Consider the following 13,581-nt stretch of genomic DNA (forward strand, 5'->3'; position numbering starts at 1 on the left):
ACCTGCAAACCTAGGTGTAGGTCCTGACTAGGGGTTGAGCCCACGGCCTTTTGTGTACGGATGACGCTTCAACTAGCCGAGCCCCCGGTCCAGGGCGGTTTGCCCATCTCTGAGTGCGGATAGTAATTGTACTCTCCCGCAGAATTGAGACACTCTCATGAGATAATCTTTGTAAAGGGCTTAGTACAGTGCCTGGCATACAGTAGTCACTCAATAAATGGTAACTGTTCTTTCCAGAAGGCTTTGCTGGTATACATTCCCACATATCTAATTTTGGGCATAATGTAGGTTCTATGGTTTCTTTCTTTCTTTTTTTTAAACAGGCTTAATTCACTTTCTTTTCCTTGTACAAAAATTGTGTGGTGGCCACAGCTGGAGCCCCGGTGCTCTGCACAGAAACTCTGGGGGGGGGGGGGCAGCGGTCTTTACAAGATGGTCGGTGAGTTCCTGACAGGGACACTCGGTGAGCACAGTCCCTTTCCAGAGGTCGGGGGCGAGACAGCTGTAGGTCTTAGAGAGGGCAGCAAAGGTGGCCTTGGCGAAGTTGCCCAGGGCAGCAGTGCAGCCCCTGGCTGAGGCGTAGCAGTCCTCGATACCAGCCATCAGCAGCGGCTTTTTGGGCACAGGGGCCGAGACGATGCCAGTGCCCCTGGGGGCGGGGATGAGGTCACCAGCACAGAGCCACAGCGCCCGGTCACCTTCCAAGGGATGGTGTGGGGCTTGCCGATCTTGTTCCCCCAGTAGCCTCGCTGCACAGTGTCCATAGAGAGCTTGGCCAAGATGACGGCCCCATGGATGGCAGTGGCTACTTCCTTTGAGCACTTAACATCCAGCCAACACGTCCATTGTAGTCCCCAGTGGTGACAAATGCCTTGAACCGGGCCCTCTGGCCTGCACATGTCTGCTTTTGCACAGGCATAATCTTCAAACCCTCGTCCTTGAGGGATGCCCCCAAGAAAAAGTCAGTGATCTCAGATTCCTTGATGGGCAGAGAAAAGAGGTAGATCTCCTCCAGAGACTTGATTTTCATGTCCTTGACCAGGCGGCCCAACCTGGTGACGGGCATCCACTCCTTATCCTCGGCCTTGCCCCTGCGAGCTCCACAGCCTCCACCCGGACCCCGGCCTCGATCTCGGCCGTGGATACCGCTGCCAAATCCTCTTTGGAAGCTGCCGCGGCCTCCCATTCCAGGGCCCCCCAGGGGCTCCCGGCCCTTCCGCAGCACCGGCATCATCGCCATTTGGTGTTTCCTGGGAAAGAAAGAGGAGGTTCTGCGGTTTCAAACTTAGGACTGTAGTTACACTCTCAGCCCTTCTGTGCCAATGCGGATTGTAGTTGTAAGAAATACAACATATTAAACAGTTTCCGTAGCACTCTTAAAAGAGGTTTGTGCATTTGGCCTGTGGTTCTGTTTACTTATAAAATACTGGCTCGAAACGCATTCACTTTTTACGTGTCTCACGTCACCCCAGTCAGTGACTAACCACACAAGGGTTACTACAGGCCCTGTGTTTGCTGCCACCTGCCACCAATTGTCTGGGTAAAGGGGACTGCACCGGGCCGTGCGGGTTTGGTTCTCTGGCTCTGCTGGCAGAAGGTGCAGAAGTGAGACACGGCAGAGGGGCCCCACACTTGTGTCCGGTGCCCTTACCTGGAGTGACGCTGAGGGGACCTAAGGCCTCTTGGAAACTTGCCGGGCAACAGGAACGATACAGACACATCCGTACCAAATTGCTGAGTGAGGGCCCGGCATGTGGGGGTCCACTCCCGGTGGCAGGCCACCGTCCTGCCGGGCCTGGGTGCTCCCCAGGTGCCTGCCTTCTTTCTTTGTCCCGGAGTCAGCCGCATCTCTTGGGGAGCAGAAGGCGTCCGTGACGGCACATAAAATCTGCTGTGGTCCTCTCTGTGTGCCTGAGCAGGTAAAGAAGCCCAAAGGCGGCAGCCTCGTCTGCACCATCCAGGTGCACCTGCTCGTGTTGGGGCCTTTGGCCCCAGAAATACCCAAAACTCACTATGGACTCCAGGTGTGCTGAGGTCACACCAAACACTGATAACTTACATTCCTATTTGTAATTTTTTAAAAAAAGTATTCAATGACTTTTGTGCCTCCTTCAGACAACGAAAATGGTCTGCGTGTCTCCTATCTCTTCCCTCCCACGGCATGTAATTTGGGAGCAGAGTGGCTGCCGGCCCCCAGGGAAGGGCAGGGGGAGTCTTTGTTCTCTCTAGCTCTCAGCCACGCGGCCCTGGCACGGGCTGGCGGCAGAGGCTGGGGAGTCTTTGTGGCCACACTCGGTCACTCACCTCAGAATTAGGGCAAGTCCATTTTTCTGTATAAATAGTGTGACAAAAAAGCTTTGAAAAAAATTAGCTGACCTATATAATCCCTATTGTTTTAGCTCTAGGTTTGAATGAAAGCAGTGAAGTGTGATCATTAATCTTGGATTCAAAAGCTGTGCGCAGTACTAACAGATGTGCCTTGAAACATTTTCAATGTGTTAAAAACTGGGGCATCTTTTGTGGTCAGACAGAAAGTTTGTTGATCGCCCAGTGTCGAACATGGTCGGGCCGGTGCCCTTGCTCTGGCCCCTGGCGTCCGCCAGCCTTCGTTCCTGGCTGCTCCAGCCCCTGACCCGGTCCCAGGAGAGCCACAGGCACAGACAGAAGGAGCAGGGTCACACCAGACCCTCAGCAACAGCTGCTGGGATGCCCCAGCTCTTGGCTGTATCTTGCAGAGATCATTTTCTGAGTCTAACTAAGAATCTTAAATATTTTGACCTAAGGTTGTTATAAATCTTTCAAGATGAAAACCAAATAGAATAAGTTATGAAACTCAGCACAGAATGTGTGAAACCAACTGGGGTTTGAGCTTCTCAACTAAACACACTGCAAAGCCCGTTCTGTAGGCGTCTTCAAAGCCAGACACCCTGTGTCGGTGGGCAGCAGCGTCTTAAATAGCCTGTGCTCTTTCGAAGCGGGTGCTGTGAACAGTGCTACAGCGAACTCCATCGCCTCTGTCGGAATTGTTTTCTACTCACTCTAGACACCATGATTCCAAGGCATGCCAGACGTGTTTTTAGATGCATAGAATGAAATGAGGGATGAGGGTCAAGTTCGGCAGCTCCGCAGGCCCGCACCTAGCACCCACAGAGATACCTGGTGTCTCATTTGGATAATGGCCAAAGGCCTGGTCTGTTCAGGATGCCATCGTGAGTTGTCTGAACTTGGAAAACATGACATTCAACCAGATGAAGAACTGTCCTATTACCATGTTAATTATCCTACACCATCTGGGGATTTTATTTTTAAATACCCTGTCATCCAGTGGTAGGTCTATATATGCTGACACGGAAAGATTGCCAAAACATGGGTTTTGGTGAACAAAAAGGAGACTGAAGAATAGGATATTTTGTTTGATTTCATTTATGTAAAAATACACTAAAATACCTATTTGTAATACATATAAATGCAGAGAAAGGGAAAACACGTTGTTTGGGAGGGATCCGTGGAAATTAAAGAGACTTATGCCTTCATTGTGTTCCTTCAACATGCTTCCTGAGCCCACGTCGGAGGGTTTATCAGTGACCTAAGGACCTCGAGTCCCCACCCCCATGGAGTTCACACGTGATGAGAGGAAGAGACAATAAATGAGGCGGGAGAGTATGTCTGATAATACGTGTCCTGGAGAAAGCAAGGCAGGGAAAGGCTAAGGAGAGCTCTGAGCAGGAGGTGGGGGTTGTAATTTTAGAAAGGTTGGCCCCAAAAAGGGCGCTTCCGAGTCAAGACCTGCAGGAGGAGAGTGAGCGAGCTGTTGTGCATTTCTGGAGAGGAGCCCTCCTCACTCAGGGAACGGGAGGGCACAGACCGAGGCTGGGCCGAGAGGACCTGCTGTGCTGGGGAACATTCCAGAGCCTGGTGTGACAGAGGCTGAGTGACGAGGCGGGGTGATGGAGGGGCTAAGGACAGCGTGGGGGCAGGTCCTAGAGGGCTGTGGGGAAGGACTCGGGCTCTCCCTGGGTTACCTGGGGAGCCACAGAGGGGGAGGCGTGTTCTCGCTGCGTTTTGATTGGATCTGTTTGGCTGGCCTGTTGAGAAGGGAGAAGCAGGACGGCCAGCTGGAAGGCTGTTGTCACAAATCCAGAGAAAGGGGATGTGGTTCAGGCTGCAGGGGTGGCGATGAGGGTGGTAGGAGCTGGTGAGAACGTGTGTGTGTGTGTGTGTGTGTTATTTTTAATTTCATTTTTCAGTTACAGTTTACATTCAGAAGTATTTTGTGTTAGTTTCAGGTGTACAGCATAGGGGTTAGATTTTATTAAGTGTTCCCCCTAGTATTTCCAGTACCCACCTGGCCCCATACCTAGTTATTGCAACATTATTGACTGTATTCCCTATACTGTTCTTTACATCCTCATGAGTATTTTGTAACTACCGATTGGTACTTCCGATTCCCTTCACCTTTTTCACCCAGCTCCCTGACCCCCTACCCTCAGGCAACCATCAGTCTGTTCTCTGTGTCTATGAGTCTGTAGGGTGGAGCCAACAGGAGGTGCTGACAGGCAGAAAGAGGGGTGCGAAAAAATGAGAGACGGCGAAAATGATGCCCAGGTCTCTGGTCTGAGTCACTGCAAGAACAGAGTTGTCTTAACCTAGGAAGCGCTGGTTACAGGGGGAGGGGGAGGGTGTCAGGAACTCAGTTTGGGGCATGTTAAGTCCAGGAGGACAGGCCAAGTAGGCATTTTGATCAGAGAGCCACTAATTGTTACTAATAACAATATTAGTGCAGAAATCAATGGAACTGAAGACAAGAAATTAATAGAGAAAATCAACAAATCAGAAGTCGGTTCTTTGAAAATATCAATAACATCAATAACCCTCTAGTTGGGCTAACTAGGGGGGAAAAGAGAGCAGACGCGAATTACTAAGATCACAAGTGAGAGAAAGGACGTCCCTACAGGTCCGATGGGCTTTAAAAGGATGACTACAGAATACTACGAACAGCTCCGCGTCCACTATTTTGATAACCTCACAGAAGTGGACCATTGCCCTGAAGGCACGATCTGCCAGAGCTCACGCAAGAAGAGACAGACACTCCGGATAGGCCTATCTCTATTAAAGAATCAATATTTAATAACTTTTAAGAACAGAAAGCACCAGCTCAATGGATTCCCTGGTGAATTCTACTGAACATTCAAGGGAGAAATTATACCAATTCTCTATAGTCTCTTCCAGAAAATTGAAGCAGAGGGAGTACTTCCTAATTCACTCTATGTGGCCAGCATTACCCTAATGCCAAGACCAGACAAAGACATTATAAGCAAAGAGAACTGTTCACCAATATCACTCGTGAACATACATGCAAAAATCCTCAAGAAAACATTGAGCAATAGAACCTAACAATGTATAAAAAAAATTATGCACCATGGTCAAGTGAGTTGTATACCACGTATGAAAGGTTGGTTCAAAATCAAAAATCTGTTAGTACAATCCATCACATCAACAGGCTAAAAAAAAAATAGTCATTATCATCTCAATGACAAAATCCAACACTTACTCAGGAAAAAACTCTCCATAAAGTGGGAATACAGAACTTCCTCACCTTGATAAAGAACATCTATGAATAAACCTATTACTAACATCATACTTAATGGTGAGAAACTCACAGCTTTCCTACTAAGATCTGGAATGAGGGTAAGGTGTCTCCCGGCACCCCTGCTAGAAGTCCTCCCTAATGCAGCAAGAAAAGGGAAAAACGGTATACTGATTGGTAAAGGAGAAATAAAACTTTTTGTTCACAGTTGACATGATCAATTTATGTAGAAATTCCAAAAACAATTTGACCAAAAAAAAATCCCCTATGTAGAAATTCTAAAAAAGATTACCAACTCCCCACCCTCCCGGAATTAATAGGCTATTACAGCAAGGCTGCAGGATGCAAGGTTAATGTATACAAGTCAGTGACTCTCCTAGATACAGTAGCAGGAAAGAACAAGAAAAAATTGATATTAAATACACGATACCATTTATATTAGCACTCTCCCAAAAAGAAATACTTAGGTGTGAATCTAACAAAATATGTATGGTCTATATGAGGATCTATATAAGCAAAACTACACAACTTGGATGAAATACATCAAAGAAGAAATGAATAAATGGAGCAACATTTTAGGTTTACGGATAAGAAGACTCAATATTTTCAAGATGTCATTTCTTTCCAACGTGATATATAGACTCGATGCGATCTCAGTCAAGATCCCAGCAAGTAATTTTGTGGATATTAACAAACGGATTCCAGAGTTTATATGGAGAGGCAGAAAACCCAGAATCGCCAACACAGTATTGAAGGAGAAGAACAAATCAGAGGACTGACACTTGAAGATTTCCAGAAAAGCTATAGTAGTCAGGACAGTGTGTTGTTGGTGAGGGGATAGATGGTTACTTCAATGGAACAGAATAGAGCCTAGAAATAGGCCCGCACATGTATGTAGTCAGCTGGTCATTGGCAAAGAAGCAAAGACAATACAATGGGCAAAGAGAGTCTTTTCAACAAATGGAGCTGGAACAATGGACATCTAGATTCATCCAAATGAATCTAGACACAGACCTTCCACCCTTCACAAAAATTAACTCAAAACAGATCATAGACCCAAATGTAAAGTGCAAAACTCTAAAACTCCTAGAAGAAAGCGTAGGATAAAACTAAGATGACCTTGGGGACGGCAGGGAGTTTTCAGATACAACACCAAGACATGCATGATTCACGCATGAAAAATTCGTAAGCTGGACTTCATTAAAATGAAAAACCTTTCCCTCTGAAAAGGCAAGTTAAGAGAGTAAGAAGACAAGCTACAGACTTGGGGAAAATATCAGCAAGATACATATCAGATACATGCAACAATAAGAAAATGAACAACCTAATTTTAAAACAGTCAAAATACCTGAACAGATACCTCACCAAAGATGATACGCTGATGTCGAAGTGAGTACAGGAAAGGATGGTCAACATCATATGTCATTAGAGAATTGCAGATTAACACAGAAGTGAGATACCGCTATGCACCTATTGGAATGACCAAAATCTAAAACACTGGCACCGCCAAACGCTGGTGAGAATGTGGAGCAGCAGGAACTCTCACTCCCCACTGGCGGGGACGCAAGAGGGTGCAGCCACTTTGGAAGGCAGTTTGGCAGTTTCTTACAAAACTGAACATACTTTTACCATATGATACACCAGCCACTGTTCTTTTGATATCTACCAACATAAATTGAAAACTTACGTCCACACACACAAAAAAAATCTGCACATGGATTTTTATAGCAGCTTCATTCATAATTGCCATAACTTGGATGTAACCAAGATGCCCTTGAGCAGGTGAATGGGTAAATAAACTGTAGTACATCCAGACCATAGAATCTTCCTCAGCACTAAACAGAAATGAGCCACCGAGACATAAAACACGTGGAGGAAACTTGAATGCATGTTATGAAAGAAGCCAATCTGGAAAGGCTACATACTGTAAATCCAACTATACGACACGCTGGAAAAGGCAAAACTATTGAGTCAGTAAAAAGATCAGTGGTTGCCAGGGGTGAGCGGGAAGGGGGGGGTTGAGTAGGTGGAGCACAGAGGATTTTTAGGGCAGTGAAACTGCTTTGAATGGTACGGGGATGGTGGGTACCTTTGCCCAAAACCGTGGGATGCACAACCCCAAGAGTGAACCCTAATGTTCGCCACGGGCTTCAGGCGATAAGGACAGGACAGTGGAAGGTGGCATTGGCTGCAGGCCGTCAGCAGCGGGGGGGTGTGCCTGTGCATGCTCGGGATGACAAGAACTCTGTGCTTTCTGCCCAGATTTGCTGCGAACCTGGAACTACTACTCGAAGATGCAAGTTTATTAATTAAAAGTAACAGTGTTTGGAATTTTAAAGCACAAATGAACTATTATGTAGTTACAATCTATTAATGCTAAATATGTAGCAACCCTGCATGTGAAGACAAATAAACTCATTAACAAGAATTTATTTCCCAGAATAATATGGTATATTTATATACAAAGATGTTACTACTTATAAAATTTCAGTAAAGGAGTTCAATGACTAGTGCCACTGAATAAAAACGAATCTCCTTCAGTTAAACTAAGTAATGGAACATCTATTTATAGTAACTAATTAGAGGTCTCTCTGCAAAGCAGGAAAATCACGAACAGTAAATGGCAAACAGCAAACCATTCTGTGGATTCCCACCCCATGGTGACTTAAATTGCATTGCATTTTGGTCTCACTAGTGACTGAGATTCGATTATAGTCCAGCTGTCTGCCAGTGTCAATCCTTACCTGTCACCCTCGCAGGTGGCCCCAAGTTGTACAGAAGTACTTTAATGGGGGTGCACACTGGAAGCCAGTTCAAACAATAAAAATAAAAAAACAGAACGGGAGAAGGAAGGGATGGTACTAAGAATATAAGTATGGCAAAGAAAAAGTCAAACTACAGTGGAATCATAGAGTAATAGAATAAATTTAGAGCCTAAGAAAAGGGGAAAAAATAGTGAGCAAAGAGAATAAGAAAGAAGGAAAGATAACAGTATTAGTAGAACTATTGGTTGGTGGGAAGCAGATTAAATATAGGAAGGCAAAATAGAACAAAAAAAAAAACAAAGAAAGAATGTTGGAATTTGTAACAGTGGAGCAATTTATCCCACATCATCTCTTCTACTCAACAACCTTGAAACCACTGGTTCTATGGGCAGTTTCACTCCCCAGGGGACGTTCAACAAGTCTGCAGACAGTTCAGTTGTCTCAGCTGAGTGGTTGCTGCTGGTCACTAGTGGGCGAAGGCCAGGGATGCTGCTAAGCACCTTAAGATACAGAAGTTAGCTCCCCACCCCCAGATTAGAGGTTGTCAAGGGCTAGAGATGGTGGAGGGGTGGGGATGGGTGGGACCGTGGAGCACAGCACGGGGGATCTTTGTGGTGATGGATTAGCTCTGTGTGTTGCGTTCAGTGGTGGTTACGTGAGCCCGCACGTGGGATGAAGTGATGCAGAACTGTGCATAGGCATTACATTGGTGTCCGCGGGCATTGTGTCCGCCCCTGGTTTGGATGTCGTACTGGAGACAGAAGATGTAAGTCTCGGGGTACATTTGGGCACACAAGACCTCTCTATACTATATTTGCATCCTCTGTGAGTTTATGTGTATTTCAGAATAAAAAGTTTATGAAAAACCAAGATGGGCCGAATAATCAGTGGAAGAGGTAATTTTAGACAGGGCAGACGGGGACGATGCGCACACACACGCGTGCACACGCGCACACACACACACACACACACACCTCTCTGCTCAGATCTATGCATGGAAAGGACTGAAAAGGCAGCGCACTCTTGGGGTAAGGTGTTGAAAACCGGGAAAGCAAACTCACTTATTAATAAAATTGACCTATTCGGGTGCCATGCCAATAGGAAATACACATGCCCTCTTGGAGGTGTTTCAGTTCCAGCGGAAGACCTCTGTTTGCAAACTGTCACAGTGTCATGCCGTGTCTAACATGTTTCATCGCATGCTTTGTTCCAGGGACAAGCGGATCTTTTAAAATACGCTAAGAATGAGACTTTGGAGAACCTGAAACAAATCCATTATGCTGCTGTTTCGTGCGGACTGCATAAACCAGGGACAGAAAATGCCGACGCTCAAAAGCCCCGCCGGAGCCTGGAGGTCATACCTGAGAAAGCAAACGATGAAACTGGAGAATGAGGGAACTCCCTAGAAATCATTTTGGAGTTGATGACTCTAGGACCAATGGCAGTCAAATGGAACTTTGCACTCACTAATGGAAATAATATTTGGGATCTTAAAGCACAACTGGAATAGCTAATTACAATCTATTAAAACTGTGAATGTATGTAGCAATCCGGCGTGTGAAGGCAAATAAACTCTTTAACAAGAAATTATATTTGGCCAAAGTATGCTATATTTGTATACAAAGACATCATCCCTCAGTTCTTGTGTGAACAACAGACTAGTCACTCTAGTTCCATCGAGAAAAAAATGTTTTCCTAACTGGAAACACTTTTCCTTAAGATGGAAATGGATTGTCTTGTCAAATTAGTATTTATTGGAGCAAAACCTAGTCTGCGCATTTTACTTACGTGTTATTGCCAGAGTCTCTGGGCTATAGATGATTTTGGTGGCATGCCTGCTGAGCCATGATTACTAAGGAGAATGTAAGTGGACAGATCCCCTGAACCCCCAGGGACCTTGGAGAGCCATCGACTACAAGGAGACGTGCAACTGGACGGAAACTCCCCGGCTGGAGACACGTGCTGGGTATAATATATATGATGTAAAAGCAGCCAATTTGGAAGCAGCACATTGTAAATAGTTTTTCATTGTATGAAGTAGTGTTCACATTAAAAAGATGTTTTATGATATTTCTCCAATAGCAGTACATGCATTTAATGAAATTGTAATTTTTCAAATGTTTACTCCAAGATATTCTGCTCTTAAGGGTAACCAATGACTTGGTAAACCGCTTTGTCAAAAATAAGTTGCTTGTCTGGCCTGACACCTGGTTTTAGCAAGGTGTTCACAGCTTTGCACAAGGGCGGCTGACTGTGAAGTGCACTGAGACATCTCCTTCCGCTTCTCAGTTCGCAGGGAAGTGTGCCTTGAAGTAGCGCAAACAGTAAATCAGAGGCTGGAGAAGATGGAGCTTTCATAGGGCCGGCTGAGTTTTTAACCCAGGTCTTTAACTTTGTGCGATTTTTGCAAAGATACCAAACACTGCAGCCTAATTAGGGTTTCTCCCAAACTAAAATTGCTCTCAAATTTTGGAAGAGTGAAAGATACCTAAATCTTCACCAGCCCCCTTTTTTTAAAATTATATTTTATTGATTGTGTTATTACAGTTTTCCCAAATTTTTTCCCTTTATCCCCCCTCCACCCTGCACCCCCCAACCTCCCAACATCCATCTCCCTTAGTTCACATCCATGGGTTGTACTTAGAAGTTCTTTGAGTTCTCTGTTTCCTATACCATTTTGACCTCTCCCCATCTATCTAATGCCTACCAATCATGCTTCTTCTTCCCTGTACCTTTTCCCTGCTACTCCTCCCCTCCCCCTCCCCACTGAAAACCCTCCATGTGATGTCCATTTCTCTGATTCTGTTCCTGTTCTAGTTTATAAGACTATCAGCTGATTTCTGTAAAGAAACCTTACAGGCAAGAAGGGGCTGGAAAGAAGTATTCCATGTCATGAAAGGCAAGGACCTACATCCAACATTACTCTATCTAGCAAAGCTTTCATTTAGAATGGAAGGGCAGATAAAGTGCTTCCCAGATAAGGTCAAGTTAAAGGTGTTCACCAGTCCCTTTTTGATTAGTCCATTTTCTTTTCAGTGATTCAGCTGTGTGGGCAGATACGTGTGCTTGGACCTTCAACTTATCTCCTCAAGAGTTAGGGAGATGCTCAGGCTGACATTTATTTCTGCCCAGACTCCGAAATATCCTCTTAAAAAAACAACTCCATTGTGCAGTTCTTGTCACTTGCATTCTAGCGTGCATACGTTAAGGAATGCATCTCCAAAGACTCTTCTTCCCTACGTCCAGATAGAACAACCTATCGGTTATTTGAATAATGGTACGGTTCCCTGCACACGCCAGCTAACAGGCAGACAGTCGCTGTCTTAGCTCTGAAATGAACGCCACACAGGGAAAGAAAAAGAATGGAAAATAACAAAGAATTTAAACTGGTTTTATAGTTTGAGGAATAAAATAACATGTAACTTAGATTATTGTCAGCAATCCTTGAACTTAACTGGCAAGTAGCAATATTCCATTTAAAGTGAAAATCAAGAAATCATAAAAAATTACTTTTAAAATATAATGAAATTGAGAAAATGCTAATTTATGCAGTAAAGGCAAGCATTGTCTCCCACGGGACTTGAATGACTCAGAGCAAGTCACGTGTAGTTGTCGGGGCTCCAGGCTTAGAATCGGTGACTAGAACTGGAGTCCATGACATCATTTTATCTGCCACCTTTTCAGAAAGATAAATGCCTTGCCCGATGTCACAAAATCACTTCGGGGATAGTGTTGGCACTGGACTCAGCCCAGAGTTGGCTTTGCTTTTTCCTCGCTAAAAAAATCAACCCTCTTTGACCCATGTCTTCAAAGGACTAAGGTGAGCGATGGAAAAACAGACGCAGAACGCAGTATTTCTCCAGTTTGTCTACACCGTGTCCCATCCTTCATTAAGATGATGATCCACATCAGCGATCTGTCAAATGGGCAAGGGCCAATGTTGTGAACAGCTTCCTCTTCCAAAGAAAACTTTGTAAACAGTTTTCTCTTGCAAAGGACTAACTGGCCCACTGTGGATAGAACCTGTGGAGACCTTATTATAACCCCCGCTGATCAAACAAAAGTGAGACACCTGCTCCTGAGTCCCTGAGTTTGGTGGCAGTGGGCTCACGCTGCGGCTTCCTGGGGTCACTAGGTTTCTGAGACGGAAGAGGGGAGGCGGGGAACACCCATTTCAGTTACTTACTGTAAATACAAAATAATGCCGTTGGTTTCCCCGTGTGTGTATCAGTCACGCTGTACACACACACTGTGCGTCACCCCTATTAGGGCAAATGCCTGATGGCAAGCACAGGAAAACCACTGCTAAAGCTCTGCCAAGGATGCAGGAAAAGAAAAGTCAGGCAGAAAGGCACAGCCGGCAGCAGACAGCTGGTCAGTTCAGTGGGAAATGAAAAGTCACGCTGGCAACATGCAAGTGGAGCCCCGCATCGGGTTGCCATCCTGGCCGGGGAGTAAATGCTGAGGCTTCTTCCCTGCACTAGGGACAGTTTCGCCTCCTCTTTGCACCTGCTTGTCACATTGACCCTCTCTGCCACTTACGCCATTTCGTTCGGGTGTTGGTCTATTTTCTGATGTTAGCAACTATGGCTTCTGAATCGTGGAGAAGAAGGCCTCTAAACCCCAAACGCTTTCCTCCTCCGCTTTGGGGTGGTGTGGCCCAGGAGCCAGGGCAGGGGAGGGGTCCTCTCAGGCCCCCGTTCTAGAATAGGTCCTAGGGGGCAAACCCTCCGCCTGCATGGAGCTGAGGTCATCCGGCTTGCGGTCTTCATCATGTGGTCGCATTTTGTAGATTGATATTGGAATACTTTATTTTTTTACCCTCACCCAAGGATATGTTTATTGATTTTAGAGAGAGGGGGGAGAGAGAGAGAGAGAGGAGAGAAGCATGGACAGGTTGCCTCCCATATGCACCCAGACAGTTGCTCAAACCTGCAACCTGACCGGGAACCGAACCTGCGAATTTTGGGTGTATGGGACGACTCTCCAACCAACCAAGCCACCCAACCAGGGCTATATTGGAATACGTTGAATTCATTGAGTCTTTCACCGAGGGCTTGGAAAACTATAAACAAATCTTGGCACAGCCACGGCACAGCTCCACTGCACCCACGTGGTGAACGAGCATGCCCAAGGGGAGAGCTCTCTGCTGTCTCTCTGTGGTCAGTGTTGTCTCACGTCCGGGCTGATGCTTGCTGTGAGCAGACCTCCCAGGTGCCGCGAGTTGGA

At 45.8% G+C, this 13,581-nt stretch overlaps 1 protein-coding gene and 1 pseudogene across 3 annotated transcripts in view; one reads left to right on the plus strand and one right to left on the minus strand.

The window, feature by feature from the left end:
* PLCL2 (phospholipase C like 2) overlaps positions 1 to 10,433 on the plus strand; it is a 158,761-nt gene extending 148,328 nt beyond the window's left edge. For all 3 annotated transcript variants that reach the window (XM_053929866.2, XM_053929865.2, XM_053929867.1), the window contains one exon: positions 9,566 to 10,433. In XM_053929866.2, coding sequence (XP_053785841.1) covers positions 9,566 to 9,745 — 180 coding nt within the window. In that variant the 3' untranslated portion in view covers positions 9,746 to 10,433. The remainder of the gene's footprint in view (positions 1 to 9,565) is intronic.
* LOC139441110 (small ribosomal subunit protein uS5 pseudogene) lies at positions 326 to 9,136 on the minus strand (annotated as a pseudogene).
* Positions 10,434 to 13,581: the final 3,148 nt, after the last annotated feature.

The sequence above is a fragment of the Desmodus rotundus genome, chromosome 8 (assembly GCF_022682495.2).
Source record: "Desmodus rotundus isolate HL8 chromosome 8, HLdesRot8A.1, whole genome shotgun sequence".
In the NCBI taxonomy this organism is placed as follows: Eukaryota; Metazoa; Chordata; class Mammalia; order Chiroptera; family Phyllostomidae; genus Desmodus; species Desmodus rotundus.